Source organism: Dunckerocampus dactyliophorus, chromosome 14, assembly GCF_027744805.1.
Source record: "Dunckerocampus dactyliophorus isolate RoL2022-P2 chromosome 14, RoL_Ddac_1.1, whole genome shotgun sequence".
Classification (NCBI taxonomy): Eukaryota; Metazoa; Chordata; class Actinopteri; order Syngnathiformes; family Syngnathidae; genus Dunckerocampus; species Dunckerocampus dactyliophorus.
Window position 1 is genome coordinate 8399251 of NC_072832.1, and position 25771 is coordinate 8425021.

Below are 25771 nucleotides of genomic sequence, written 5' to 3' on the forward strand. Positions count from 1 at the left end.
GTTGCTGGGGACAATTAAGTACACAATAAAAGGCCACTCCAAAATGTGAAGTTTAACTGTATTGGGGAGTGGTCCGGAGGGGTCTGAAAACCAGTCAGTATCTGGAGTGACCACCGCTTGCCTCAAATACCGTATACACAGATCCACAGCATCCCAAACATGCTCGCTATCTTCAAAATGCCATCAATAGAACACACTTGTGTTTGTTGTCCATAACATACGCGCCTGCCCATGCCACGGGCCACTCCATCCACAATACATTTTACTGTATTGATAGCATTTTGAATGCTCAGAGATACCACAAGCACCACCTCATGTTGCAGCATGATAATGCACGGCCCCATGTTGCAAGGATCTGTACAAAATTCCTGGAAACTGGAAACATCCCATTGCTTGCATGGCCATCATACTCAGCCGACATGTCACCCATTGAGTATGTTTGGGATGCTCTGGGTTGGCGTACACGGGATTAGAGACAAATGGTGGACATAGCGGATACTGACTGGTTTTCAGACCCCTCCGGACCATGCCCAATACAGTTAAACTGCACATTTTGGAGTGGCCTTTTATTGTGGCCAATCGAAGGCAGACTTGTGCAATAATAACGCTGTCTCATCAGCATCTTGATATGCCTCACGTATGACATGGACAGATTATGAAACATGAACGATTAATGCTTACTAACACAGATTTGTGTACAATATTTGTGATAGGCAGGCCTTTTGTGGACATAGCAAAAGTTTTAGTTCTTTGAGTTCAGCTCATGAAAAATGACAGCAAAAACAAAAGCGTTGCGTTTATATTTTTGTTGAGTGTATAACGGCAAGCGTTTTGTGAGGTCTGATTTTTTTGAGAAGGCATTTTCGTGATGCAAATGTATGAATCTTTTCAACACATATTGTTTTGAGAAGCCAAACTCTTGATTTCATTGTCCCCAGGAACTAAGTGGAACTACGTTCTTCATCACGGAAATCTGAGCGGGGGGTACGGCACTGTTATTGGACTACAGTGGTGATGGGGATGTCATACAACTTCATGTCAAAAAATCCGAACTATCCCTGTAAGTAGGCTACATTCAAGAAAATCTACAGGACAGCGCCCCCTGTGGTCATACAATTTTGAATAGGCCTTTACAGTAGCACATTTTCCCAAGCAGATGCGAGTGTAAATTGCACGTAGCATGGAAATGCAGATGGTGTAAACTGCATACGTAGTTCGATTTCATTTTCATTTGCTTGTCGTGCAACTTTAGAGGCGTATTCCAAATTGTATGACCTCAGAGTTTCTTGAACGTAGCCTAAGAAGTTGCGGATTGCCCACATTTCAGTATAAAAACACCACTCCTTTCACTTCTCGCTTGTTGAGCATCAAACGAAGGTGCTAAAATCAGAAGGTGTTTACTGTTACATTCGATATCGACCTAAATGGAGAGCTTGCACAAGTTTTGTTGTTTCGTGTTTTTTTTCCCAGGGCCTCAGAAGCCAGTTAGAGTCTGAGCCGGAAATAAGAACAAATACAATGACACACAAAGCACGGAATAACAATGAGTGCAGTGCTGCACTGTTGTGTGATGAATTCATCTGTGAGTGTGTGTGTGCATGTGTGTAATGCATAGGTCTGGGATTATGATCAGAGCTTGAGTACTGTATATATCATTTCACTAATTACCGCTCTGCGCTCTAATTACGATGCAGCAGGGACACTGGCACTATCTAATCCTTGCTCATGCAGAATTGCTATGCGACTCCCGTTGTCAATCACACTCGTTTGTCACTTCCTCTTCCTTGTCTTGTAGTTAAAAACACAGACCGACACTGTAAAGCAGTGGTCCCCAAGCGGGGGGGGGGGTCGTACAGTATAGCAATGTAATTTATCTTATTTATGATGTATTATGTAAAACTAAGACATAAATAACATCACATTAAAGGCACAAAATGAATGGCGAACCACCATCCACCAGTTCAAGTTCCAGCCAAGTTTTTCCAGAGAGATGATTACATCACTGTTTGACGTGTGTGGTAAAAGGCAGTGCGCTAGCATGAATTAACTTGAGATAAATGTGCACATTAGCACTCAATGTCATTAAAACTTACCTTTATGCATTCCCACATAGTATCAGCATTTGAGACCAAATATGAGGTGAAAGAAAAATGGTAAAAATACAGTAGTAGTCTATCTGTGCAGCATGAGATAAAGTTAGCACACGCACAATGGACATGTGTCAAGTGAGACGGATGTAACAGAGAGAATCCGGACACTTTTCAAAATAAAACAGCAACAACAAAAAAAAAAGAAATAATGGAAATTATTTTTTCTTTCTGTGCGTCCCGGTACCAAATGACGCGCGGCCCGGGGGTTGGGGATCACTGCTGTAAAGTGTTATCATACATTTAGGATAAAGATGTTCTTACCACACCTTTCAGACCCCAAAAATATGCACACAAATGCACCATAGACTTCATAACCTAAGAAAAAACAAAACGCACATCAAAATGAGTCAGTTATGCTGACATCATGTATGGTTTTAACGACCGGGTGTTGTGATTTTAGAGGCATTGTGCTCCAATATAGTTGGACTAATTCTTGAGGATGAGGTCCTGTACTTTTCTTTTTTTTATGTAAAAGCTATTTATTTAATAGCATTATATAGCAGATATGTAACAGCCACTATCTCACTCAAAAATAAAAGGTTCAAAAAGTATATCACTGCAGTATTCTATTATCAGTGAGGTGGTCCCATGATTAGAACTGCAGCACAGCAATTTTACCTCCATGTATTTGATTCGATTACTTTCAGTTTGTGTTGTATTTCAATTACGGAATGCAGAATACACTGTAAATCTTCCAAAGCGTATGAATGGTCCAGTGTCTGCTTGTCTCACCCTTGTCTGAGCACACTTCTGTCCTAACGGTGAAGAATGAGGTATGTCACACACATATTTAGATGAAGCTTCATCACTGCGCCATCATCACTCAAAATGTCAGCTATAATATTTAAAGCATTCAGCCAAGTGAAGAACTTCAAAATGAGGTCTTGCAGTAAGTTGAGAAGGATTACCTCATGCACAGAACCTTCTCTACATTAGCTCAAATAGGTTCATTTTGTATTCCTATTGAATATATGTTTAGTTTTTGATATTCAGGCAAGGTTTTTTTGACATGTTTCTCTTTTCAACCGTCTCCTTATGAGGAAGTCTGAGCATACGCTTCTCTACATTGCTGGAGTATGCTCCTATATCGATGTCAGCATGTCCCAAAAACACCAGCATCCACCGGGAACTGGATAAAACTGATGAGGGAGAGGACATCTGGTGGAGCATCTGAATGATTGAATATTCCCTGTCAGCGTTATTCAACTAGCGGCCCAGGTATGACATCAGACCCACTGTTGCCAACTCCTCAGTAGAAAAAGTAGCCATCGGCTGTCCTAGAGGTCGCTAGATTACATCATTGGCTAATTTGCATATGATGTTGTCAGGGATGCTGTAGGAATAAAGCATAACCTCGTAGGAAAGACAGAAAAAGTGAATAAAAACACCTTAATTATGTTGACAACTGCAAACAAATGTGATTCTTAGTTTGTTATATTAAAATTGGCCATCACTTCATCAAAGTAAAAAATGTAATATTTCATCCTCGGCCAGCGCCTCTCAAAGTCTAGACGGCTTCATAATTACATCCAGACTCGCTTACAGCCTCTACCTTAACTTATCACACATCGTTCTCCCATCACACGTTGTGTCGCAACGACAGGTGAGTAACCAAGTCTGAACGAGGCTTGAGTGTAATGAGTCGTAATTTCATGAACATTAAGAAACATTTATGTTTTAGATCTCGCTCTGTAAAACAGGGCGAGATCCACCCCGGCGGCATCGCGCGAGCGTCATACGTGGATGTGTGGAGCTGGCAGCGCACTGACGGCTTGTGGCTGCTTTGGGGCGGGGCGGACGTCTCAGCAGCACCGCCTGCTGCTCAGTCAGCACAGAAACTGCAGATCAATACGTGCTTTAAGTCCCCAAATACCAGGAAACTCTCCAACTACGCTACAAGAAGTAGCTAGATTTGTTGAGAGTCGCTTTTGAGAAAATATGTCGCCAAGAGGGTTTGGAATGTCGCCAGATTTACCGACAAAGTCGCCAAGAGGACCTTGGACTTTTTTTTTTTTTAGTTTTGTAGGTTAATATTGTTTTATTAACTTGTTAGCTGAGTGAGTAAATATTTATAATAAGTATATTTTAGAATAATTGTTTGCATTGATGTTTATTGATTGAATTATTAACTGAGTGTCTTCATATAAGTACAGCTTAATATAACTGCTTAATCATTAGTTGACTGAGAAATTGCAAGTATTTTGTAGAAATAATGCTTTATTAAATAATTCGCAGAGTAGATGAACAACTGTTTAAGTGTGTCAAAGGTTAAACAGACATAGGGAGTGCTCACACATCGTGAAGGCCAGCCAGGATCAGCAGCCAGATGACGGCACAGACAGAGGCGAACTTGAGCCTTGAGAAAGACTGGGGAAGTATGTGATGTTGTGCAACAAAAGTGTCAACAACTCAGCGACTATCACTTGCTGGCGTCACACAACTTTGTCAAAGAATCTGGGAGAAAGTTGTCTTTGGAGAGACTGGCGCCCATGGTCTGAGGAAACAGTTATAAAAAGGCGCAAGGAGGAAGAGTTCGGGACCCTCTCTTATTCAGCTGGCATGGAGGACCAGGGGACCGGTGGTGAGACGGGGCACTGATCTTCGGAAACTGTTATCCTATTGTGTCTGATTTTTGTTTTTTTAAAACAAGCCTTCAAACATGCGTGTGAACACCTAGATCGTGTTAGGCTAGATTAACATTAGTCGGTTATGCAATTGGAAAATGGCGGGAGAAAACCCGGAATGAATTGTGGCCAAGTGGGTCATGATTGTGTAGAACTTGCTAAATGTTTGCTGTATGCACGTTGCTAGTAGCTGTTGAAGCTAATATATATCAAGTGTTCAGTGGTTGTTGCTTGTAGCTAAGCTAATATGTGTCAGTGGATGTAACTAAGCTACGATCTAAATTGAATGAAAATGAATGTGGCGAAAAGCTGTCTGCCATTAGTGGCTATTATAGACAAAAGTGGCATAAAAAAGTGGCACAGTACATACGAATAGAGGAAGCTGAGCGGTCGTACTACAAATTGCTAGCCACGCTCGTAATAAATTGAATAGACGGCAACACTTGTGTCTGGCAGGTAACTGTTTTGTAGCTCGTAGAATTCCTCCTCATGCACATTTGCAGCGAAGACACGGTCGCCAGGTCTTGCGAGAGAAACAGGCGACAAGCTCGCTGAAAACAAGCCAAAAACAAAAGGGAACTTGGGAATTTGCAAGCAGTGTGACAAAAAAAACATAACAGGAAACTTGGGGAGTTGCAAACATCTTTCCTAAATAAACAAGCCCAAAGTTGTTTGTAATAAACGAATCTGGCAACGTTGGCCCAGGTGCTTTGTTTATATGTGATGTAATAGGTCATCCGGAAAAGCCAAACTTGTACTCGCGCTGAAAGAATATTGAGTGCCATCTAGCGTTTTGGGAGGCACACAGCGTGTGGTCAATAATCGCAGTGCAGATATGAAAAGGGACATCACGCAGGGGTGTGATAAATTGAGAAACCAAATTATTTCAGTAATCTGATTTAGTGCATGGAAATGTACTAGCATTTTTGTAGTAGCGTAGCAGAGGGTTTCCTGTAGAGGATTTTTGACTAGCGTCTTCTTCCTAAAGGTCCTTAAAAATTCCAGAGTGCTCCTCTCATATAGAGGATCTCGGAGTAGCGTTTTTTGCAATAGCTTCTTAAAACAGCAGAGTGTTCCCCATAGAACGTCTTTGACTAGCGCATTTTGCAGTAGGTCCTAAAAAAACTCCAGTGCTCCACTCATATAGAGGATCTTTGACTAGCACTTTTGCAGTACGTTCTTAAAACAGTAGAGCGACCCTGTCATATAGAGGATGTTTGACTGGCCATTTGTGCAGTAAATCCTTAAAAATAGCAACACCTTCATGACATATACAATAACTTTGACTTGTGTTTTTGCCTTTGTTCTTAAGAAAAATAGGGGATCTTTGACTGTTTTTGCAGGGGGTTCTTAAAAAAGGCTATTAAAGGATATTTGACTAATGTTTTTGCAGTAAGTCCTGAAAAACGCCAGACTGCTAACATCATATAGAGGATCTTTGAGTAGCATTTTTGCAGTTGGTTCTTAAAACAGCAGCGCGACCCTGCCATTTACAGGATATTTGACTCACTTTTTTGTAGCAGGGCCTTAAAAACAGCAGAGATCGCAGACTTGCATATTTCGCAGTTGGTGCTTCAGAATTCCAGAAGGCGCCTGTCACATTCAGGATTTTTGACTGGCCGTTTTTGCAGTAGGTTCCTAAAAACGGTCAAAAGCTCCTGACATATAGCGGATCTTTGACATTTTAGCAGTAGATCTTTAAGAAACGCAACGTAGAGGTACTTTGACTGTTTTTGCAGTGGGTTCTCAAAAAAGGATAGCGCTCCGCTGATTTAGAGGACCTTTAACTACCTCGACTACTTGATTTTTGTTTTCTTTAGACTGGATCAAAAGAAGAAGAATCGTTTTCTTCATCTTCACCTTCTCTTGGTTAATCTTAAGGAAAGGTCACTTCTGTGCAGATGGATGAATACATGAACACATCATTTGAATCAATAAGTGTTGACACAACCTGACACTCCTTTGAGGAAAGTGGGCTGAAGGGCAATTTGTGTAGCATCTTGTTCCAAATCCGCCTGCATGCAGAGCTGGCATATCACTGATAATGCCTTTAAGTGGTTATTCATCTTCAGAAATTCAGATGTTTGGTTGGCCAGGCAAAAATAACGTATGCAGGAAACTATGACAATCGCTTTTATGTCCTCTTTTTTCCGCTATGGAACACGCTCAATTTGACTGTATGAGCCCAAGAAGTATGAACTCTATTTGACTCGAGCTGTCTGGTTCGCTCAACATAAAACGCTAGCGCCATCTAGCGAGATTTACAAGCATTGACCACTTGACGGCAGCAGGATAATTAAATGAACACTATGTTTACTATTATCGTAGTTGTATGTGAACTTTGAAAACTCGCCGAAGGCACGTGGCAAAAACGATGAACCAACAATGGAAGAAGCTACCAGCTGAACTAAATAGGAACTCAAATTAGCGGAAAGTGAAGGCAGCCGAAAACTGAGTGGGACAAAACAGGAAGTGGAACAAAATAAAGGAATGAAAACCGGAACTAAAGCAGAAAGTAACAGTCACGTGAATCGTCACAGTAGCGCGTGTAAACAATTAAACAAGGCTATATAAGCACAATAAATGTTGGTGTCTGTTAACACAAAACTAAGTTTTTTATTATTACTGCAGATTACGACTATTTTCCAACCTAAATTCATACAACTGACATTGTTATACCAGAAGGACAACACAATCCAATTGCAATTTGCAGTGTCCAGTTAATTCTTGTAATTATTGTAATCTTCACTGTTAATAATGCCGGGACAATTGGACCTTTGACTGTATAAAAAAATAAAGAGTCCAAGGAGAAAACATGATAAAGACTTTATTACACAAAATTACACATTAAAAAATCCAATTCTCTTATTATTTGATGGAGCTGGTGACAAATATACATTCATTATTTAGCCCATGTTTTGTATTCTGGTGTTGAACCATACAGTGTTGCTATACTGCCAACTAAGCAGTGAACACTTCCTAGAAGTTAATCAAAATTGCTTCTTCTGCATCAGATTACATTATGTCCAGAAGTTCCAGACGTCTCCCTGAGGTTTCCGTCAGTGAAGTATTCTGTGTAGGTATCTCTCTGGGTCGTTCTCTCCTCTCCTCAGGCCCGAACCGGCTCGACCCGGTCTCTCACAAAGACCTCTGAGGCCTTGGCTCTCATTTAGTACCACGGTGGTCCCTGTAGATCTTCCTGTTGTCTCAGTTGTGTGCTGATATGGTTCTTCACTGCTGTGAGAACCTGATTCGGAATCCTTCTCATCGGCAGGGTCCTTCTGTTGGCTACTTTGGAAGCCCTCCCCAATCCTGGAAAAAGACAAGCATATCGCAAATGCTGTAATTATAGTTGGCCGTTTATTTACTGAAACCACAAAGCAGACGGAGCGATAATTGGAGCAAGGCTGTTCGTTATAAAGGGTGTCAAATTATAGCATTAATTGCAATTAATTCATTACGGCATCATCAGTGCTTCATTCATTTATTTATTTTCTGTATGCAAGTTGCCTTTTTCTAAAAGTCAATTTTATGTGTTGGGCTTCTTGTGCTTGAGTTGTTGAGGGGGGAAAACAATGATCAGTCACGTCCTGAAGTGGACATTGATTGACGTTGCAGTTGGGAGGGTAAGGTGAGGACCGGTGAGTAGCGGGAGGGACACGTGAAAATGGAGGAGCATGTGTGAGCTGTCGGTCCAATGAATGGGAAATTTACATTTAAAAAATGCCCAGACGACACCATTGATAACGGTAGAATGACATGCCTTCTTTGTAAGGAGTTTGCTTACCACAGAAACAGCGCAAGTTTAGCCTATGACATCAACACAAAGCATCCAGACACGAGTGCAGCCACAGCTAACGTCAGCAGCGAAGGTATGAGTTAACTCGAGAACATCCCGCGTATGAGCGAGTCTGCGTTTTAAACCGCATGCGGAGGAAGCTAAAGCTGCTGGAGGCTGACCACTGATGACACTTCAAATGTAACTACTGCCATTTTGTGGAGTTCATAAAAACTACTTCGGGAGGTTGCCTACAGCCACAGCTGTAAATGCCAATGTTTTCTGAGCCAGCGTTAGAGACGCTGGCAGTTATTTGCTTTTGTAGACCACACACCCAGCGGTTAACTGAATAGAAGCATTGATGTGAGCACTAACAGTTGTGTTATTGGACTAATACAGTATGACTTATCATTCATCAAATGCACATATGACATATCAGGCTAATTGTACCTGAGATGATTGAAGGCTCGCAGCCAGTGTGCCCCCAGTGTGTCCCTCCCATTCGCCCTCAGCCCTCTGCGGTGACTCCGTGCCCTGAGTCCTATCAAGGCCTGGGCCAGTTCAGCCTCATCCCTGTGGGCCCAAACCAGCTGGGCCCTCTGCTCAGCGTCCTGGTCCCCGGCCGCTCTAAAAAGTCTCTGAAGCTGCCACAGGTTGACGTTGCTGAAAATGTTCCCCGAGCCAGCCTTGCGTGTTCGCCTCTCAGCCAGCCGCCACAAAGATGAGGGGCCAGCTACCACCGAGGAGGGGGGGGAGGCGGGCCCAGGATCCATCCGGGGAATCACAGGCAAAGGTGGCATGCAAGGGCTCGACTGTACGGGAAAGCAAAGGATACTTTAAAATCACGTGTATAGAAATCACTCAGACAGCTTTATAGATATCTCGAAATCATCCCCTAAATTGGACCATACACAAAACAGGGAAAATGTGCTTCAAATATGCCTTTTATGCCACTACCACAGAAGGGCACATTTACAGCGACGTACGGTATAAGTCACCATAGCAACAAAAGTTTGCCCTGACTCCTCAGTGCAATGTGGCTCAGACATGAATACAGTCATCCCTCATTTATCGCGGTTAATTGGTTCCAGAAAGATTAAATATCAATAAATGTCATTTTCATAGTTAGAGAACACAAACTTGTTTATGACTTTCTAAATATGATTTTTCCTATTAGTAGAGCTCTGTAGACATGACGTAGTCACCTTTACACTCCTATTATTCTTTGTTTACGCCGCATTTCCCAACTGTAACGCGCAGGCTATGTGAACACTGCAGGAACACTTCCAGTCAGCTGCTATCATTCTTAAATCCTACTTTAGGAAGTACTGTGAGTCATTTGCTCTACTTTGAAAGCCTGTTACATAGCAGTTAGCAACTGCATCATCGGTTTGCTTTAACTGTAAGTGGGACACTAGCAGATCGCTACTGGACACTAGTCTGCAATATGGGTCAGTTAACAAAAATCACATACAGCCTTTTTACATGATGTGCATTTTATGTCTATCAGTGAAAATCTGACATTCTAATGGACAATGTTAATTTAAGTTACATTGGGGTTTTTTTAGTTGATCAAGTTAACCCACTTTCTATAAGTATAATGACAAATCCTATCGTCTTCTCCCTCATGTTGCCTTGTTTATCTACAGCAACATGGCAAAACAAATAGATGGGGTAAAACCCTGTCACAGCACCTAAACTATGCTCATTTTGGACAATTAGTCCTCCTGTTCAGTGTATACACGAAAAAAATACAATTATTGTTGAATGTATACGCGGGAAAAAAATTCAGTTTGATGTTTAGACACATAAATACTCTGCCAGAACGCATCACGTGATTCTCAAACACCGCACGTACTTACCAAAAAATGGAATACATCCACAAAACGTTACTTTTGTAACATTTCCACCATTGCAGTAGCGTACGATGTTGTTTTCACAAACAGTTTTCACAAACAAAGCAGTACGTGATGTGCCGCAGCTACGTTTGTTTGGTTCTGTGATCCGTTTGTGTGCCCTTGAGCGCGGCTGTTGTGTCTCAAATGACTGCCGCCTAATAACCAATGAGAACAGAACTTCCTTCGTAGTGGGCTGGTAGAGGCGTTCTAGTGTGACCAATCAGAAGGTTAGAAAGGCGGGCCATACAGATGACCTCGTCCCACTGGAGACGTCAGCGAAATCCACTGACGTCAATGGGGCAGAATGGCACGAGAGCGTTCAGTCAAGCAGTGAGCATCCTGCACGTATCCAGTGACGCAGTGGCCTTCAGGGCTTTGTGTACAGACCTTGTATTATTCTTGAAACACACAGCCGTCTTTTTTCACATTTCTAATGGAAGACGAAAAACACCATCAAATGAAATTAGCGCATGTTCACGTCAGAAATTCTAAAAAGAAATGTTGCCTACCGAGAACATGTTAATTGCCTTTTTCAACGTGGACATGACAGATAATGTGAAAAATGATATAAATAAGATGAATACAATAATATAAATATGTAATTATCTCATGTCAGCCGTATGCTGTTCACAGCCACGAGGGGGCGTATTAGCATCATATCTTGGTGCTGCTGTCATGCATTATTTCACAAAAACGACAATACGCTTCACATTTCAGCAACAATTTTTTTCCCAACAAGGGCTACGCGTACCCCTAGTGGCACGCAAGCAAATTCCAATCCCATCCACTTTATTTTTATAGCGCATTTTATAAACACAGTTTCCAAAGAGCTGCACAAACTAGCACAACAATAATTAAAAGTAAAAGTACAAATTAATACAATAAAAGCTTGTAAGTCAAATTTAAAAAAGAACATTTACAACAATTATAAACACAAATAAAATAGATTGGATTAATCACTGGAACAACAGGCTTTTATTGCAGGTTTGAATGATCTCAAAACAGGCAAAATAATAACAATAACATAATAATCGTAATAATAATAGTCAGCAGAATAATAACATGGCTGTTGCAGCCGTAACCCATGCCAAGCGATGGTAATGGTTTCATTTTATTTGAACATGCATACAAGTTACATTGGAATACATCACATAGTTCAAGTCCCAATTCCACATGTCCAAAAGGAGTAGGAAGAAGCAAAACATATTTAATCCTACCCCCCATCCATTCCACATCTACATCACTTGTATTCCATATGTGGTTTTTAAATATATAGGAAAGTGATAAGGTCATAATAATAAGGTAACAATATGGTGATGTAATTATTGAGATTTTTTCATAATAAATAGAAATCATATATAATAATCAGTGTAATAATAATAAATAGAGACAAACATAACAAAACAAGTTCAAGACTCTTCTTTCTTGTATTTTGCAAACATCAACTGCTTGTATTATTTCTTGAATTGGCTCATCTTGGTGCTTTGAGTTCCTTACTCAATCCGTTCCATAATTTGATTCCGCATACTGAAATGTTGTGGGTTGTTAGCGATGTTCTCGCATGTACGTGTTTCAAGTTGAGTTTTCCCCTAAGATCGTATTTCTCCTCTCTTGTAGAAGAAGTATTGTATGGCATTTTTGGGTACTTGGTTATTGTTAGTTCATGCATTGTTTAGCTGTATTTTACCATCTAACAGATATACTACAGGAGTCCATCAAATATTTTAATGAGAGTATAACAGGGATAAAATCCCCTTCCGGGCGGTCTAATTGTAATTTGTTTTAGTTTTTGTTGACATGTTTTGCACTTCTCGGCCACCGTACGTTAAAAAATCCAAACTTGTTAGCGATAACAGGAAGTATATTGACATAACTAAAACTGGCTGTAGTGTTTTACAGTTAATTTGACGTTTAAAAAGCCAAACAGGATGTACATACAGGTGTATTTAAAAGCTAGTTTTATGCCAATTCATGCGATCATTTTTTTTTTTTTTCGTGCATGTAAACGTACTGGTTTTCACATGTTGGAATTCATGTTTTCCTCAACGAACCACATGTCCCCAACGCCAGTACCGATCATGCAGCCCCGGACCAAGACGCTCCTACCACCATGCTTTACAATTCCATTTCTACTCACTTGTGTCGCCAGCTATTTAGAGAATTAGGATTGATTGTGTTGAGTCATTTTCAGTGGATAAACGGTCTTTCACTTGTAGAGTGCTTTTCCACCTCCAAGGCACTCAAAGCGCTTTGACACTGTTAGCATATTTACCGACTGATGACACAGCATCAGGACCAACTGGGGGTTCCGTATCTTTCCCAATTGCATACTTCAACATGATTGCGGGCGCATGGAGGATAGAACCCGCAACCTTCCGGTTGAGAGATGACCACTCCACCACCTCAGCCATGCCGCCCCATAATCTACACCGCTAACCAGCTGTACACTGACTACTCTAAAATATATCCACGTTTCATTTCTACAGTATAGTATTGTCCCTTGAGAAGATGTACCGCAATAAAAATGGTTATTGAAATGTGAGGGGTGTGCTCACCTTTAGTGCCCTTAGTATCGGCTTGGCATGTCACTAGAAAGCCACTGGAAAAGTGTCAAAACAAGTATGAGCAGAATCGAGTGCTTTGCTGTGGAAATTAAACATCCCAAAGTCCCCCCCCGGAAGCATATTTGCTTGGTTCTCTTTTCATTTTCTGGTCATACCTTGTATATTCCTACGTTCATTTCCCTCTTTGCAGTTTGTCCTGCCGCTTGCAACATTCCCTTTGCAATTGCAGAGGAAATTACCATTTCAATGGCATACGGTACTGTGCTGTATTTCCTGTTAAAACTGAGGGGGGTGCAGCCACAGAGGACGGATGCACCCAGCCGTCCAAGAAGGAGGTGGGGCACCCTTTAAATTTGGGGCCGCCCCTCTTCCTCAGCCACCCCCCCAGTACACACACAGACTCTACATTGAGCAGAGGAAACGGAAAAGACGAAACACACAGACTGCTTTTCGTTTCAAAACCCCGGGGCCGTGGAAAAAACACATAGTTCCTTATTTTCTCTCCAACCTGTTCTCTTTTGGCGCATTTGTTGGACCACCACATCCTCCTTTCCCCCATCAAATTTTCACTTGAAAAGTTGCCACCTTTTTGGCCAGCTGTTTGCAGCTGGCAGAAAGCACCCGCCCTGCTCGGGAACAAGGGACCTAAAGTGATCGGTGGAGGAGGAGGAGGGGAGAGACAGAGAGATGCCACCCCAGCCCATACGGTCGGAGCCGAGGGAGAACATCGTCAAGTTCCTCCGGAGCTTCCTGGGAGTCATCCGGATCCTGCAGATCGCATTCGGAGCCGGACTGTGGGTGACGATCGCCGCCAACAAATATGAAGGCTCCATCCACTTCGTCCTCTTCGTGGCGGTGCTCTTCTGGCTACTCACCCTCGCCCTCTTCTTCCTCACCCTGCTGGACAAGCAGGACCTGGTGCCGCTGCTCGGAGGGCCCCACTGGCTGTGCACCAACCTGGCGCACGACGTGGCCGCCGCCGCGCTCTACCTGCCGGCCATCGGCGTCATGATCTATAAGACGGATCGCAACTCTTACTGCAACCTGGAGCAGTACAAGCACTTCTGCCTGTACAAGGTATACCTGACGGCAGCCGTGTTCGCCTGCCTCTGCTGCCTGGCCTTCCTTCTCTCGGTTATTTATGGAGCCTGCAGGAAGAGTCGAGGGGAGCAAACGGTCTTCTAAATAAGGATGTCCGCATTTTTTTCTGCAAGATGAGGAAGAGTTAACTTCACTGTATTTTCCCCCCGAAACGCCACACCAGTCTATTTAAAGGGTGCTTGTGTCCGTGATTCATCATTCATGGGCTGCTTTCATGATTCCACGATGGGGAATTTTAGTGTTACTACTTTTCCCTTATGTCACTGCAGTGGCACAGCTAAGAGTTTCTATCCATTATCTTATTATATTTAGTTTACATGTTATATCACAGCAAAGAACCCATTGTATTCGACTTTTTATCAGTGCCTTCTGTCACAATGCTGTATGCAACATGATGTGATTGCTGCCACAAGTGTTTCTTTTTTTTGTAAAACCAAAGATTAAAAAGTGGAAGAACCAGACCAGGCAGTTTCTTTTTAGGAATTGTTTTCACAAAGCCAAATTTAGAAAGCAAGCCGGGGTACATTTGGTGCCTTTTTCCCCAAATCTAACACAGATTTGGAAAAAGACAAAGGACAGAGGCCCCACCAGGAACTTCCTGTTGGGAGATTAAAGCCTTAGCCAATCAGCAGGGATCTTTTATATGCTCAGACCACATGAAAGAACCTCATAGTGTCTAACTGATAGCAAGTATGTGTGTGCGGGAAGAGGGCCTGTTCATACCGGAACAGCCTGTTGGGGGGTTCTAGAGGTGGGCTGATGTGCGGCCAATCAAAATGGAGGATGATTCAACATCTCAGTCTTTTCCAGTCAGCTGCTGCAGACACAAAAAGTTGTGTGACGGCTACATTTGGGGGCCATTAAGCCGGAGCGATGATCTGCTTTATACCGTTTCAGTGGTTGTGTTGACTTTTAAGTCTGTGTTCATGATTGCAACTGCCATTTTTGATCGAATGGCGTTTCACTATAGTTTTGTATGCAGTTAAAAAAACAGTTGTTTTCAACAAATGTATCAGTTGCATAACACCCTTTCACACAGATATCCTAACAATAGCCACATCTGAACTGAAGCATTTGCAGTATTTCTATGCGCCTTTTATGCAGAACCGCCAGCGAAGCGGTATGTTGACATAATTATGTGTGGTTTCACACAAGGACATGGCATGGGGCAGTTAAAGCAACATTTCACTTCACTGAGTTCTGTATAAAAGGCACAGGGAAATACGTGCCAGATCCGGTTCAGCTATTTTGTGGGTGAAAGATGATCTCTGTGTGAAAGAGGCTTCCTCAAAAGCGGGGAAATTGGGATTCTCGCATTCACGAGTTCATGAGAGGCAAAAACATTTGGGTTATAACGAATATTTCACTTACATAACCCGCTTTCACACAGAGGTCCTGCAAAAATAGCTGCATCAGAACGGTACCAGCAGCATTTATGTCCCTTTCATACAGAACCCATCAAAATGGTATATTGCCACAACTGTGTGCATTTCACACGGGGACATGACATGACTGGCAAGCTAATCTTGCGACTCTAGCCCCTTTCAAACTCCAAATGCATGGACGGCACCAACACAGAAAAAGGGTACAAATTTTCCAGAATTGGCGGCAGAACAGCGATTTGTGTGAAATAAAATCCCGGAATAGGGTTGTGAAGTTAGATACTTCTCCCACTATACTGTATTGTGTTGAAAACTAGTTGCTGTATGACAAGTATTTTACACGTCACACCACAGATGCTGGTTTATACAAGTATTTCAGTTACAAAGTTACAATAACCCCTTTCACACAGCGATCTTGCAAAATAGCTGCATCGAAGCTCTAGCAGGAGTTTGTATACAGTGACACAGAGAGACCAAACAAATGTTCCGACTGTGATATGACATGGCTCACAATCAGGTGATCAGGTTAAACACAAGCAGTTTCCCACCTCTGTTGCACCCTTTTCACACGAAAGTGTGCAAGAGATAGCTTTTTCTCACCTTTTTTCTGTATGAACGGCTCCAACACAGAAAAGTGTGGTCAAAGTCAACCGGGAAATTTTCTGTCTTCATGTTAATTGTCGCCGTCCGACAAATGTTATATATCTTGTACCAAACGCTGTTGCTTTAATCTAATCTATCTAATTGTGGGATACTGTGTTGCTGTGTAAAAGCAGTTACGGCAATATCTCTTTCTGCTATTCTGAATAAAAGGCACGGGCAAATAATGCCTGACCCGATTTTAGACACAGGCTGCAACTTTCCCCTTTCACACAATCTATAAAAGACAGCTTTTTCCCACCTTTTTTTTCTTGTCACCTTTCTGTACGAGTGGCACTGACACAGAACGGCGGGTCAAAGTCAACCTGGCAATTTTCTAGCTTCAGTGCTAGCATGGTGGCCTCTCCTGCCCTGTTATGATGAAAGCAATTGTTGCAGTCCAGCAAGTATTTTATACACACCACACGCTGGTGCTTTATCTAATTGCAGGGTGCTGTGTTGTTGTGGAAATGTTACAGCAATAGCTCTCTTCGCTAGATTCCATATAAAACGCACTAAAGGGAACTAAATGCCGGATCTAAAGTAATGGTAATGGTTTGACTTAACTGAACATTCTTTTCGCTTCAGTATGAATCACATATCACAATTCCAAAAGAAGCAGGAAGAGGCAGAGCTCAGTTGCTAATACATTTCACAATTGCTAATACAGCTCACCTCAATTGTTGATACATTTGGTCATTTCCCATTCAACATGTTCGCTTTGCCAGTTCTGAAGAACACGAGAAGTGATAAAGCAGTAACACAATATTACAATTAAGTCGAGGTTTGCGAATCTGTATGGACAAACTGCTGTAAATTCCATAAAGTGCAGTCGTCATACGGCTTAGCATAGTATTTCTTTGTGGTTAGCATAGTGTTTCTCTGTGGAATCTTCTTCCTTATACTTTGTACACATCAACTGCTTGTACTGTTTCTTGAAATGGCTCGTTTTAGTGCATTGATTGAGTTCTTTACTCAATCCGTTCCATAAATTGATTCCACATACTGGTATGCTAAAGGTCGTGTAGGTGTTTTATTTTATTTTTTTTTCCCCCAAAATGGTATTTCTCCTGTCATGGTGAGAATAATTGGATTATGTTTTTGGGTAGTAGGTTATTATTTGCTTTATGCATAATTGTAGCTGTTTGAAAGTTTACCAGGTCATCAAATTTTAATAATTGTGATTTTAAGAAGAGATGGTTTGTATGTTCTCCATAAGCTTCCTTTCTGCTATTGCCAAATAGCATTGTTTTAGTTTTACTTAGGTTCAGGGATCATCTGTTTTTGTCAAACCATCTTTTTAGTATGCCGTAGTCATTTCACCTGTGATTTTTTTAAAATTAGCTCTTGCATGCTTTCCCCAGAACAGAATGCGGTAGTATCGTCTGCAAATAATACTAGCTTTAGGTTGTTTGTGGCTTTACAGATGTCATTTATGTATAAGTTAAACCGCTTTGGCCCCAGTATTGACCCTTGGGGTATGCCACATGATATGTTTAAAATTACAGATGTATAGTCTCGTAGATTCACATATTGCTTCCCGTTTGCTAAGTAGCTTTTTACCCAGTTTAAGACTAACCCTCTGATTCCATGCATTTCTAATTTGTTAATTAAAATATTGTGATTAATTGTATCAAAAGACTTTGTCAAATCCATTAATACTGCAGCTGCGCACTCTTTGCGGTTTATAGCGTTGGGAGTTCCCTCGATTATTTCAATTAGTGCCATGGAAGTTAAAATGTTAGCTCTGTGTCCGTGTTGGCAGTCCGTAAAGTTCTGACTCTGTTTTGGCTATTTTGTGGGCTCTCTGTGTGAAAGAGCGGTAAAATTGCCGGGTTGATGTTTCATTGTTTTCATTCAACTGCCATACAAAACGACAAGAAGAAGACCAGACATCTGTGTCCAAGACGAGCGGGAGTGCAAAGGGTTAATGTTGACCAGCTGCAAGAGCAGGATGTAAATCTTGCACTTCACAGACGAAAGCAGACCCCCACCCAGCTTTCCCCTTCCGGGACTTTTGCAATGAAGTGTCCACATGTCCACGCCTCGGGGAGCACAGCAAACTGCTGTATATGCAGCCAAATGACTACATTCAGTCTGGTCTGTACAGCAATGGAATCATAGTGGGGCACCTTCACATTATGGATGTCTCACACGTATGATATTGTAATGCTAATAGTATTAATGTAGGATATTATCATTGCATGATATTATGTTTAGTGGTGATAAATAGTCAAATGAAAATATTTTGGCAATAGTTGGCAGCATGTTCATTTGTATTCATATTGGCTTTTTAACCCTTTTTTAGTCAATATACCGCTTATGCTGCTCAGTTTAGGGTAAAAGATGAATACCCTGGAGCAGCCAGTCAATCGCAGGTTCGGCGTCGATCCCAGACTGATTCATAAACTGCGAACTAAAAATATAAAGCAAAAGATTTCTGAAATTTTTTACTTTCACGTGTATTTAATTCTATTTTTGATGAATTAAACTGGGCCGCACGGTGGCCGAGTGGGTAGCATGTTGGCCACACAGTCAGGAGTTCAGGAAGACCTGGTTCGAATCGTCAGGTATTCCGGTTTCCTCCCACATTCCAATTGGTTCATTGGCGACTCTAAATTGTCCATAGGAATGAATGTGAGTGTGAACGATTGATTGTCTATATGTGTCCTGTGATTGGCTGGCGACCAGTCCAGGGTGTACCCCGCCTCTCGCCTCTCAGCCAGGTTAGGCTCCAGCATACCCCCACGACCCTAATGAGGATAAGCGGCATAGAAAATGTTTGGATGGATGTATTATACTGATTATAAATCCTATTTAGACTCTGCTGTGTACAGTACATTATGTTGCACAGCACTCAAAACCAGACCACCACCAACATCAACCCCAAAAAATAAAGTAAATGAAATTAATGATACATAATAACATAAAACAATTATGAACAAAGAAATGTGGCAATATTAAGTCAAGTAAACCAACAAAAGAAATAACATAAAAGGAATTAAACACAATATTAAAACGTATTAAATAAACTGAAATGAAGAATAAAGTAACATCATGTAAAATTAACGTTAAACTAAGAAATTACATAACATTAAATAGAATCACCTGAGTTAAAATTAATGGAATGAAACGTAACTTTAAAAAAAGGTAAATTTACAGTTAATATGAAGTGAGAAATAAATGAAGTACAAGTAAAAAAAAAAAAAAAAGTAAAATAATCCCCCCAAATTAAATAAAAGAAAATCAATAAAGTATATTACAAATTATAAAATGACATTATTAAAACATATTAAAAATATGATTTATGATGTATTTTTTAACTGCGCTACTTATTACTTTGAATGGTAGTTGAGTTAGGAAACTGATGTCAAAATCGGAGTGTTATGTCTAATTTGAGGAATATGCAGCGTAGTCCTCCTAAAATGTAACCAACTTGTAAAATGAATGAGCAGCTGTTGAGGACAGGAAGCACGCTGTCATTCTACGACCCACCCAAACTGAAGGGCAGCACTTTCTCCCCTCCCGAACGTCTCAACTCTTTCCTGCTGACGGACTTCTTTTTTCAAACATGAAAACACAGACTCACACAGAACAGCAGCCCGTTAACCACCCTCATGCTGCAGACTGCAGAGATGCACATTCCACAGCGGAGTTAGAGGAAGGCAGGGAAAACGCACCGAACAAGTGAATGCAGAGGGAGGGGTTCAAGTCGTGAGAAAAATGTCGTGACATGTCGGGATTTTGGGGAATTTCGCTGAATGTGTGGTAGGTTTCCCCCCACAGGGTTCCTCCCAGACCGGAAAGTTGTAGTTTCAGCGACTTGGAAAAAGCACAAATTCAGGACGGCCGCGGACCGGAAAAAAACGGCCAATCGGAAAATTGCAGTTTTTTGCCATCTTTTGATCCTCCCGAGATCCCCGATGAATGTGAAGTGGATTTGGCCCGCCTCCCGGACCAGAGAGGTGTCGTTTCAGCAACGTGAATAAAATACGATTTTGCGACAGCCGCGGACCTGAAAAAACGTCAGAAAATCAACCCGTCCAAAAAGTGGCGTTTTTTTGCCATCTTTGGGTCCTGCCGGGACCCCTGATGAATTTGAAGTGGGTTTGGCCCCCCTCCCAGACCAGAAAAGTGCGGTTTTAGCAACCTGAAAAAAAAAATGCAATTTCGCGACAGTGGAAAAATGGCCGAAAACGGACGTATCCAAAAAGTGGCATGTTTTACCATCTTTGTGTCCTGCCAGGACCCCCGATAAATGTCTGGTGACTTTGGCCCACCTCCCGGACCAGAAAAGTGTCGTTTCAGCAATGACACTTTTGTGATTGTGATTTCACAACAGCCGCTGACCTGAAAAAACGGCCGAAAATCGACCCATTGGAAAAGTGGCGGGGTTTTTTTTGCCATCTTTGGGACGTGCTGGGACCCCAGCTGAATGTGTGGAGGGTTGGGCCCACCTCCCCGACCGGAAAAGTGTTGTTTCAGCAACTTGAAAAAAAGGCATTTTGCGAGAGCCGTGGACCTGAAAAAATGGCCGAAAATTGACCCGTTGGAAAAGTGGCTTTTTTTGCCATCTTTGGGTCCTGCTGCGACCGCCACTGAATGTGTGGTGGGTTCGGCCCCCCTCCCGGACCGGAAAAGTGTCATTTCAGACACTTGAAAAAAATGCCATTGCGCGACAGCCGCGGACCTTAAAAAAAATAACAAAAATAGACCTGTCGGAAAAGTGGCGTTTTTTTGCCATCTTTGGGTCCTGCCGTGACCCCTGATGAATTTTTGGCCCCCCCTCCCGGACCAGAAAAGTGCTGTTTCAACAACTTGAAAAAAATGCAATTTCGCAACAGCCGCGCAGCTGAAAATCCGGCCAAAAATGGACGCATCAGAAAGGTGGCATTTTTTTTATCATCTTTGGGTCCTGCCAGGACCCCCGATAAATGTGTAGTAGCTTTCCGCCGCCTCCCGGACAAGAAATGTGTAGTTTATCCCGAAAATAATGCTTCATAAGAACCAAAGATTGACATTTTTCGATCTGTGTAAGCCTTGAATTTGCACAGTTAGGCTTACAGCCGGCCTTGTGTATTTACCAGCTTATAGTTGCTGAACATGGTGACAGGATGTTTACTTCTGCAGCACAGCAATGCTTCTAAATGTGCACAGAGTCCATGTTTTGTGTGAGGGCACTGTTGGGAAATGACGATCTCGCTATTTAAAACAAAAAATGCCACAACTTCAATGTGTTTACCAAACCTCAACAAGAGTGTTGTTGAGTGCTGCAGCTGACTTACGTTGGCAACACTTCACACGTCTTTTATCACCTGTGAATTTAACGCCATCCATTTTCTATGCCACTTGTCCTCACTCGCCGGGGTTTGCTGGATTCTATCCCAGCCAACCACAAACAACCACTTAGAGTACAATTTAGAGTCCCCAATTAACTAACATGCATGTTTTTGGAATGTGCGAGGAAACCAGAGTACCCGGAGAAAACCCACGCACGGGGAGAAAATGTGAACTCCACACAGAGATGAGAGATTCGAACCCAGATCTTCCCGATCTCCTGACTCTGTGGCCACCATGCTAACCACTAGGCCACCGTGCAGCCAATTTAACACCATAACAGTGAAAATAAACTATGAGAGACAATGATGCATTCAAAAAAACAAGGTGTGGATACTTTATATGCAGCATTGGGGTCAACAAATCCCTTCCATAGCTGCTCTGTGAAACACAACACTACCAAATTAAATCAATGTAAATGAATCCAACCAAAACCAGTTGCTATGTTAACTCTGTAAACTACCACGACTAACCTAATTAAAGTAAATTAAATCAATCCAACACCGGATGCATGAAAATCAATTTAAAATCCATCACACATCAGCTGCTTTGTCGGCTATGTGAACAACTACATTGTCATTAGGCATAAAATTCTATTCAATTCACATTTGACTATGTGAAAGTCAGTGTCAGTGTAGTTGCTCAGCCATACCTCATTTTGCCCACTAGGTGGGGCAGTCTGGTTACGTAACAGGACAGCAGGAAAGAGCTGGAAGCATTGATTTGATGACATCCACTCGTCTAAACAACATTCCCATCGAGATTGATAATTTATCGTTTATTAATATCGCTTTGCACTTAAATTAATGATTTGGCGTGTTTGTCATCGTGACTGTCTGTACAGTCTGCACAGTCACAAGCTTGTGCTTGCTGATTTGTTTTTTATTATTTTCCACAACAGCACAAATTATTATTTTTATGATACTAGTTCCTGTTTTTTTATTTGTATGTATTACGCATGAAGAAATGCAATTTAAAGTAAATATCGTCCAAAGTACAAATGTTACGGTCGAGAAACGCCTACCGCTGCCATTGGTGGAAAAATGGGAAACTATATAATATACTAGTTTCTAATTGGACAACATAACACGGAAGTGAAGAAGTGACCAATCGACTGGATAAAAGCACTCACCGGTTCGAGTGGAGGGGATCGGTTTGCCTGACCTTAACATCCGCTGAGACAGATAAATTTGTTTTATACACCAATTTATTTTAAGTATCATCGACTATGGCTGCGTATAAGCTGGTGCTGATTCGCCACGGAGAGAGCAACTGGAACCAGGAGAATCGATTCTGTGGATGGTTTGATGCTGATTTGAGCGAAACGGGGGAGAAGGAGGCGAGGAGAGGTGGACAGGCCCTGAAAGGTGAGCTAGAATTTATTTTCCTAATAGAATGACATTCTATGCGTAATGACATCTCTCACCCTATGAGCACAGGTGACTGCATTATGTGGCATCCTGCTTTATTATATAACCATCTTGGTATAAGATCCTAAATTAAAACGTGCACTACAGGTATACACTTGTTTTAATGCTCAGTACTTCACTGTGGGAACAATACACCTTAGAAGTCATGGTATCATTCAGAAACATGCTGCACTGCCAACTAGTGGCGTACTTCTGAAGATATCAGATGCTTACAAAGCAGCTTCAGCGTTATAATACAGCCTAAAAAAATTCTACATTGAAGGAGTACACGTCTAAACCCGGTGTTTCATAACGCAAGCCTGTGTGCCCTGTGTCCTGCAGATGCCAACTATGAGTTTGACATATGCTACACCTCGGTGCTGAAGAGAGCCATCAGGACCCTGTGGCTGGTCCTGGATGGCATCGACCAAATGTGGGTGCCCGTGCATCGTACCTGGCGTCTAAACGAGCGCCACTACGGCGGTCTGACAGGCCTCAACAAGGCCGAGACGGCTGCCAAGCACGGGGAGGCTCAGGTGAAAATCTGGAGGCGTTCGTTCGACATCCCTCCTCCGTCTATGGGTCCTGATCACGACTACTACGCAATCATCAGCAAGGTAAAGATAGCATACGCACTCAAACAAGGGGGTTTGTTGGTTTGTGAGGCAAGAGTTCACATTGAGCAACAGACTGCGGGGCTTAACAAAAAAGTGCACACAATTTGAACTTGCTTCCTGCAGTCAGGAAACCAAGCACTGATAAGTGAAATCAGCAGTATAGCAGAACCTCAATGGTATTACCTAAGAGCATGTGTAAGAGGAGTTAATACATGACTGCAAAGCATGGGGTTAAGGTTCAAAGTTAAGTCAAAGAGGCCTCGCAATCCAGAAGCCTCTATACCGGGGTTTTCAAAGTACAGCAGTTTGAGAAGAATAAAGACAAACGCCTTTTTCCAAACCTGCTAAGCTAACTTCAGCTTTGGTCCCTACATTTAGAGAGTAAACAGACTCTCGGGTGAGCAAAAAAGGGCACAAAATATGCGCCAGAACATCTTTTTTTTTCAGGGAGTCGGAGGACCCAACTGTATTCTATTCACTGAGGGGAGGTCTATTATCATTTTCATAGTGTAGTAAGGTAATTGTCATTCAGTTGGATTGTTTCTGGGATGCTGGTCTCCCCCAAATTGTATGTTTTAATAATAAAAAATAGGGGCGTCGGTGTTTTCAGTGTTTTCTACACGTCACCTTCTTAAACTATTATTTCATGATGAAATGGAAAATGTCCATTGCTAAAACCATTGTCTTTTGCATAATCATTTTCAATGCTTGTATATCGATAATGTCTGATAGCTAATGATAACCGGATGTAATACATGAACCGTGCGCCCTAATGAACGTTACGTAGCTATTTTGACTGACATATTACCAGTACTCAGATTATGTACACAACTATTGAAGAATTATGTGTAATCGGTTGGGCTCTACTTTCAATGCTCTTTGGTTTTTGTTCTTTCTGGTTTATTTATATGCGACACGCTGTTCTTGGTGCAGGATCGTCGCTATGCCAGTTTGACTGAGGATCAGCTTCCTTCCTGCGAAAGCCTCAAGGACACAATCGCCCGAGCGCTTCCCTTCTGGAATGAGGAAATCGCTCCTCAGATCAAGCAGGGAAAGAGAGTGCTCATCGCTGCTCATGGAAACAGTCTGAGGGGCATCGTGAAGCACCTGGAGGGTGAGTGCAGTTTTATTAGCAACATTGATAGATGTAATATTATTCTCAGAATTTGCAGTGGACAGTAAATCTGTACTGCTATGCAAGCTGTACACTGTCTACTCTAAAGTATATGCAGGCTTACTTTCTATAGTATTTTTGCTGTGCTTCCCGTATAGGAATGTCAGATGAAGCTATCATGGAGCTCAATCTGCCCACCGGCATTCCCATCCTGTACGAGCTAGACAAGAACCTGAAGCCTGTGAAGCCAATGCAGTTCCTGGGAGACGACGAGACCGTGCGCAAAGCTATGGAGGCCGTGGCCGCTCAGGGCAAGGCTAAGAAGTAAAACATGGTTGTGTTCCTAATAGTGTTTTTGTGTAATTGGAATTCTGGACTTGCACTGTGCTGAGAAAATACAGTTATGTCAATTGTATAGAAGGCTGATAAGTATTACCATCTTAAATGAAGTATTATTGGATTAACTTGCCAGGGACGGTAGTGGCTAATCTTTGCGCTTCTTTATTTAACTTATGATCAATTAAATATACGTTTGCCCCCGATACCTTTGTGTACCTGCATGTCTTTGGCTGATTATCAAATTAATGCAAAAAAACAAAGTCTAAGAGCTGCTGTGGGAATTTCATCTCAAGACAACAAAAAAGTGGTTCTGTTTCACTTATTGAAGCTTCCATTGTTGTCATTCCAATAATAATGCAAATGAGGGAAGAAACTTGGCAGTCCTTTTAGGGCATGATGTCACACCCCAACCGTCTTTTATTGTTATGTCTTGATTGTGTTGCTGTCTGTTGCGTTCTTGGATAACGTGCTTGTCCTTCACTCTATAATTGTTGCATTTGGAGTACAGTTCTCTTCCATAAGTTGCCATGATGTAAAATGAAACCAATGTAATGTATCAACTGCTCCTGTGTCTTTTTTTCATTTTTTAACATTTGGATTTATTTAATTATTATTATTACTTTTAAACTACGTAGCGACACTGTGCCGTTGGGCCTCTTGGGCCACCTTAAATGCGGCAACGGAAAAAAAAGCTAAACAGGCAGAAGAAGACTCAAATACGCAATCCGTACCGGAATCGCGGTTGGTTCTGCACATGTACGAGACCTGCGTCACATTCTCCGCTCGCAATTTTTTTACGACAGCATGTCTGCGACGTCA

The 25771-nt window shown here is 41.9% G+C and overlaps 3 protein-coding genes across 3 annotated transcripts; 2 read left to right on the forward strand and 1 right to left on the reverse strand.

Annotated features, from left to right (window-relative positions):
• Window positions 1–7580: 7580 nt before the first annotated feature.
• On the reverse strand, window positions 7581–10594 carry avpi1 (arginine vasopressin induced 1). The gene is made up of 3 exons (XM_054798779.1): window positions 10415–10594; window positions 9003–9364; window positions 7581–8086 (listed from the first exon to the last, which is right to left on the reverse strand). Exons 2-3 carry the CDS (start codon window positions 9350–9352, stop codon window positions 7834–7836), a joined length of 603 nt encoding a protein of 200 aa, XP_054654754.1. The 5' UTR covers window positions 9353–9364; window positions 10415–10594; the 3' UTR covers window positions 7581–7833.
• A 2637-nt stretch (window positions 10595–13231) lies between these two features.
• On the forward strand, window positions 13232–18462 carry marveld1 (MARVEL domain containing 1). Its single transcript, XM_054799728.1, has one exon. The coding sequence runs from the start codon at window positions 13702–13704 to the stop codon at window positions 14197–14199; it is 498 nt and encodes a 165-aa protein (XP_054655703.1). The 5' UTR covers window positions 13232–13701; the 3' UTR covers window positions 14200–18462.
• A 4018-nt stretch (window positions 18463–22480) lies between these two features.
• Window positions 22481–25508, forward strand: LOC129193860 (phosphoglycerate mutase 1). Its single transcript, XM_054798598.1, has 4 exons — window positions 22481–22840; window positions 23225–23499; window positions 24433–24613; window positions 24772–25508. The coding sequence occupies exons 1-4, from the start codon at window positions 22702–22704 to the stop codon at window positions 24939–24941; spliced, it is 765 nt and encodes a 254-aa protein (XP_054654573.1). The 5' UTR covers window positions 22481–22701; the 3' UTR covers window positions 24942–25508.
• The last annotated feature ends 263 nt before the right edge of the window (window positions 25509–25771 follow it).

Excerpts from the sequence above, each read along its gene's own strand:
- LOC129193860 (XM_054798598.1), top strand. The coding sequence starts at position 22,702 with ATGGCTGCGTATAAGCTGGTGCTGATTCGCCACGGAGAGAGCAACTGG. Across the intron at positions 22,841-23,224 it reads AGGTGGACAGGCCCTGAAAG|ATGCCAACTATGAGTTTGAC; the intron begins GTGAGCTAGAAT and ends TGTGTCCTGCAG. Across the intron at positions 24,614-24,771 it reads CATCGTGAAGCACCTGGAGG|GAATGTCAGATGAAGCTATC; the intron begins GTGAGTGCAGTT and ends CTTCCCGTATAG.
- marveld1 (XM_054799728.1), top strand. The coding sequence starts at position 13,702 with ATGCCACCCCAGCCCATACGGTCGGAGCCGAGGGAGAACATCGTCAAG.
- avpi1 (XM_054798779.1), bottom strand. The coding sequence starts at position 9,352 with ATGCCACCTTTGCCTGTGATTCCCCGGATGGATCCTGGGCCCGCCTCC. Across the intron at positions 8,087-9,002 it reads CGAGCCTTCAATCATCTCAG|GATTGGGGAGGGCTTCCAAA; the intron begins GTACAATTAGCC and ends GTCTTTTTCCAG.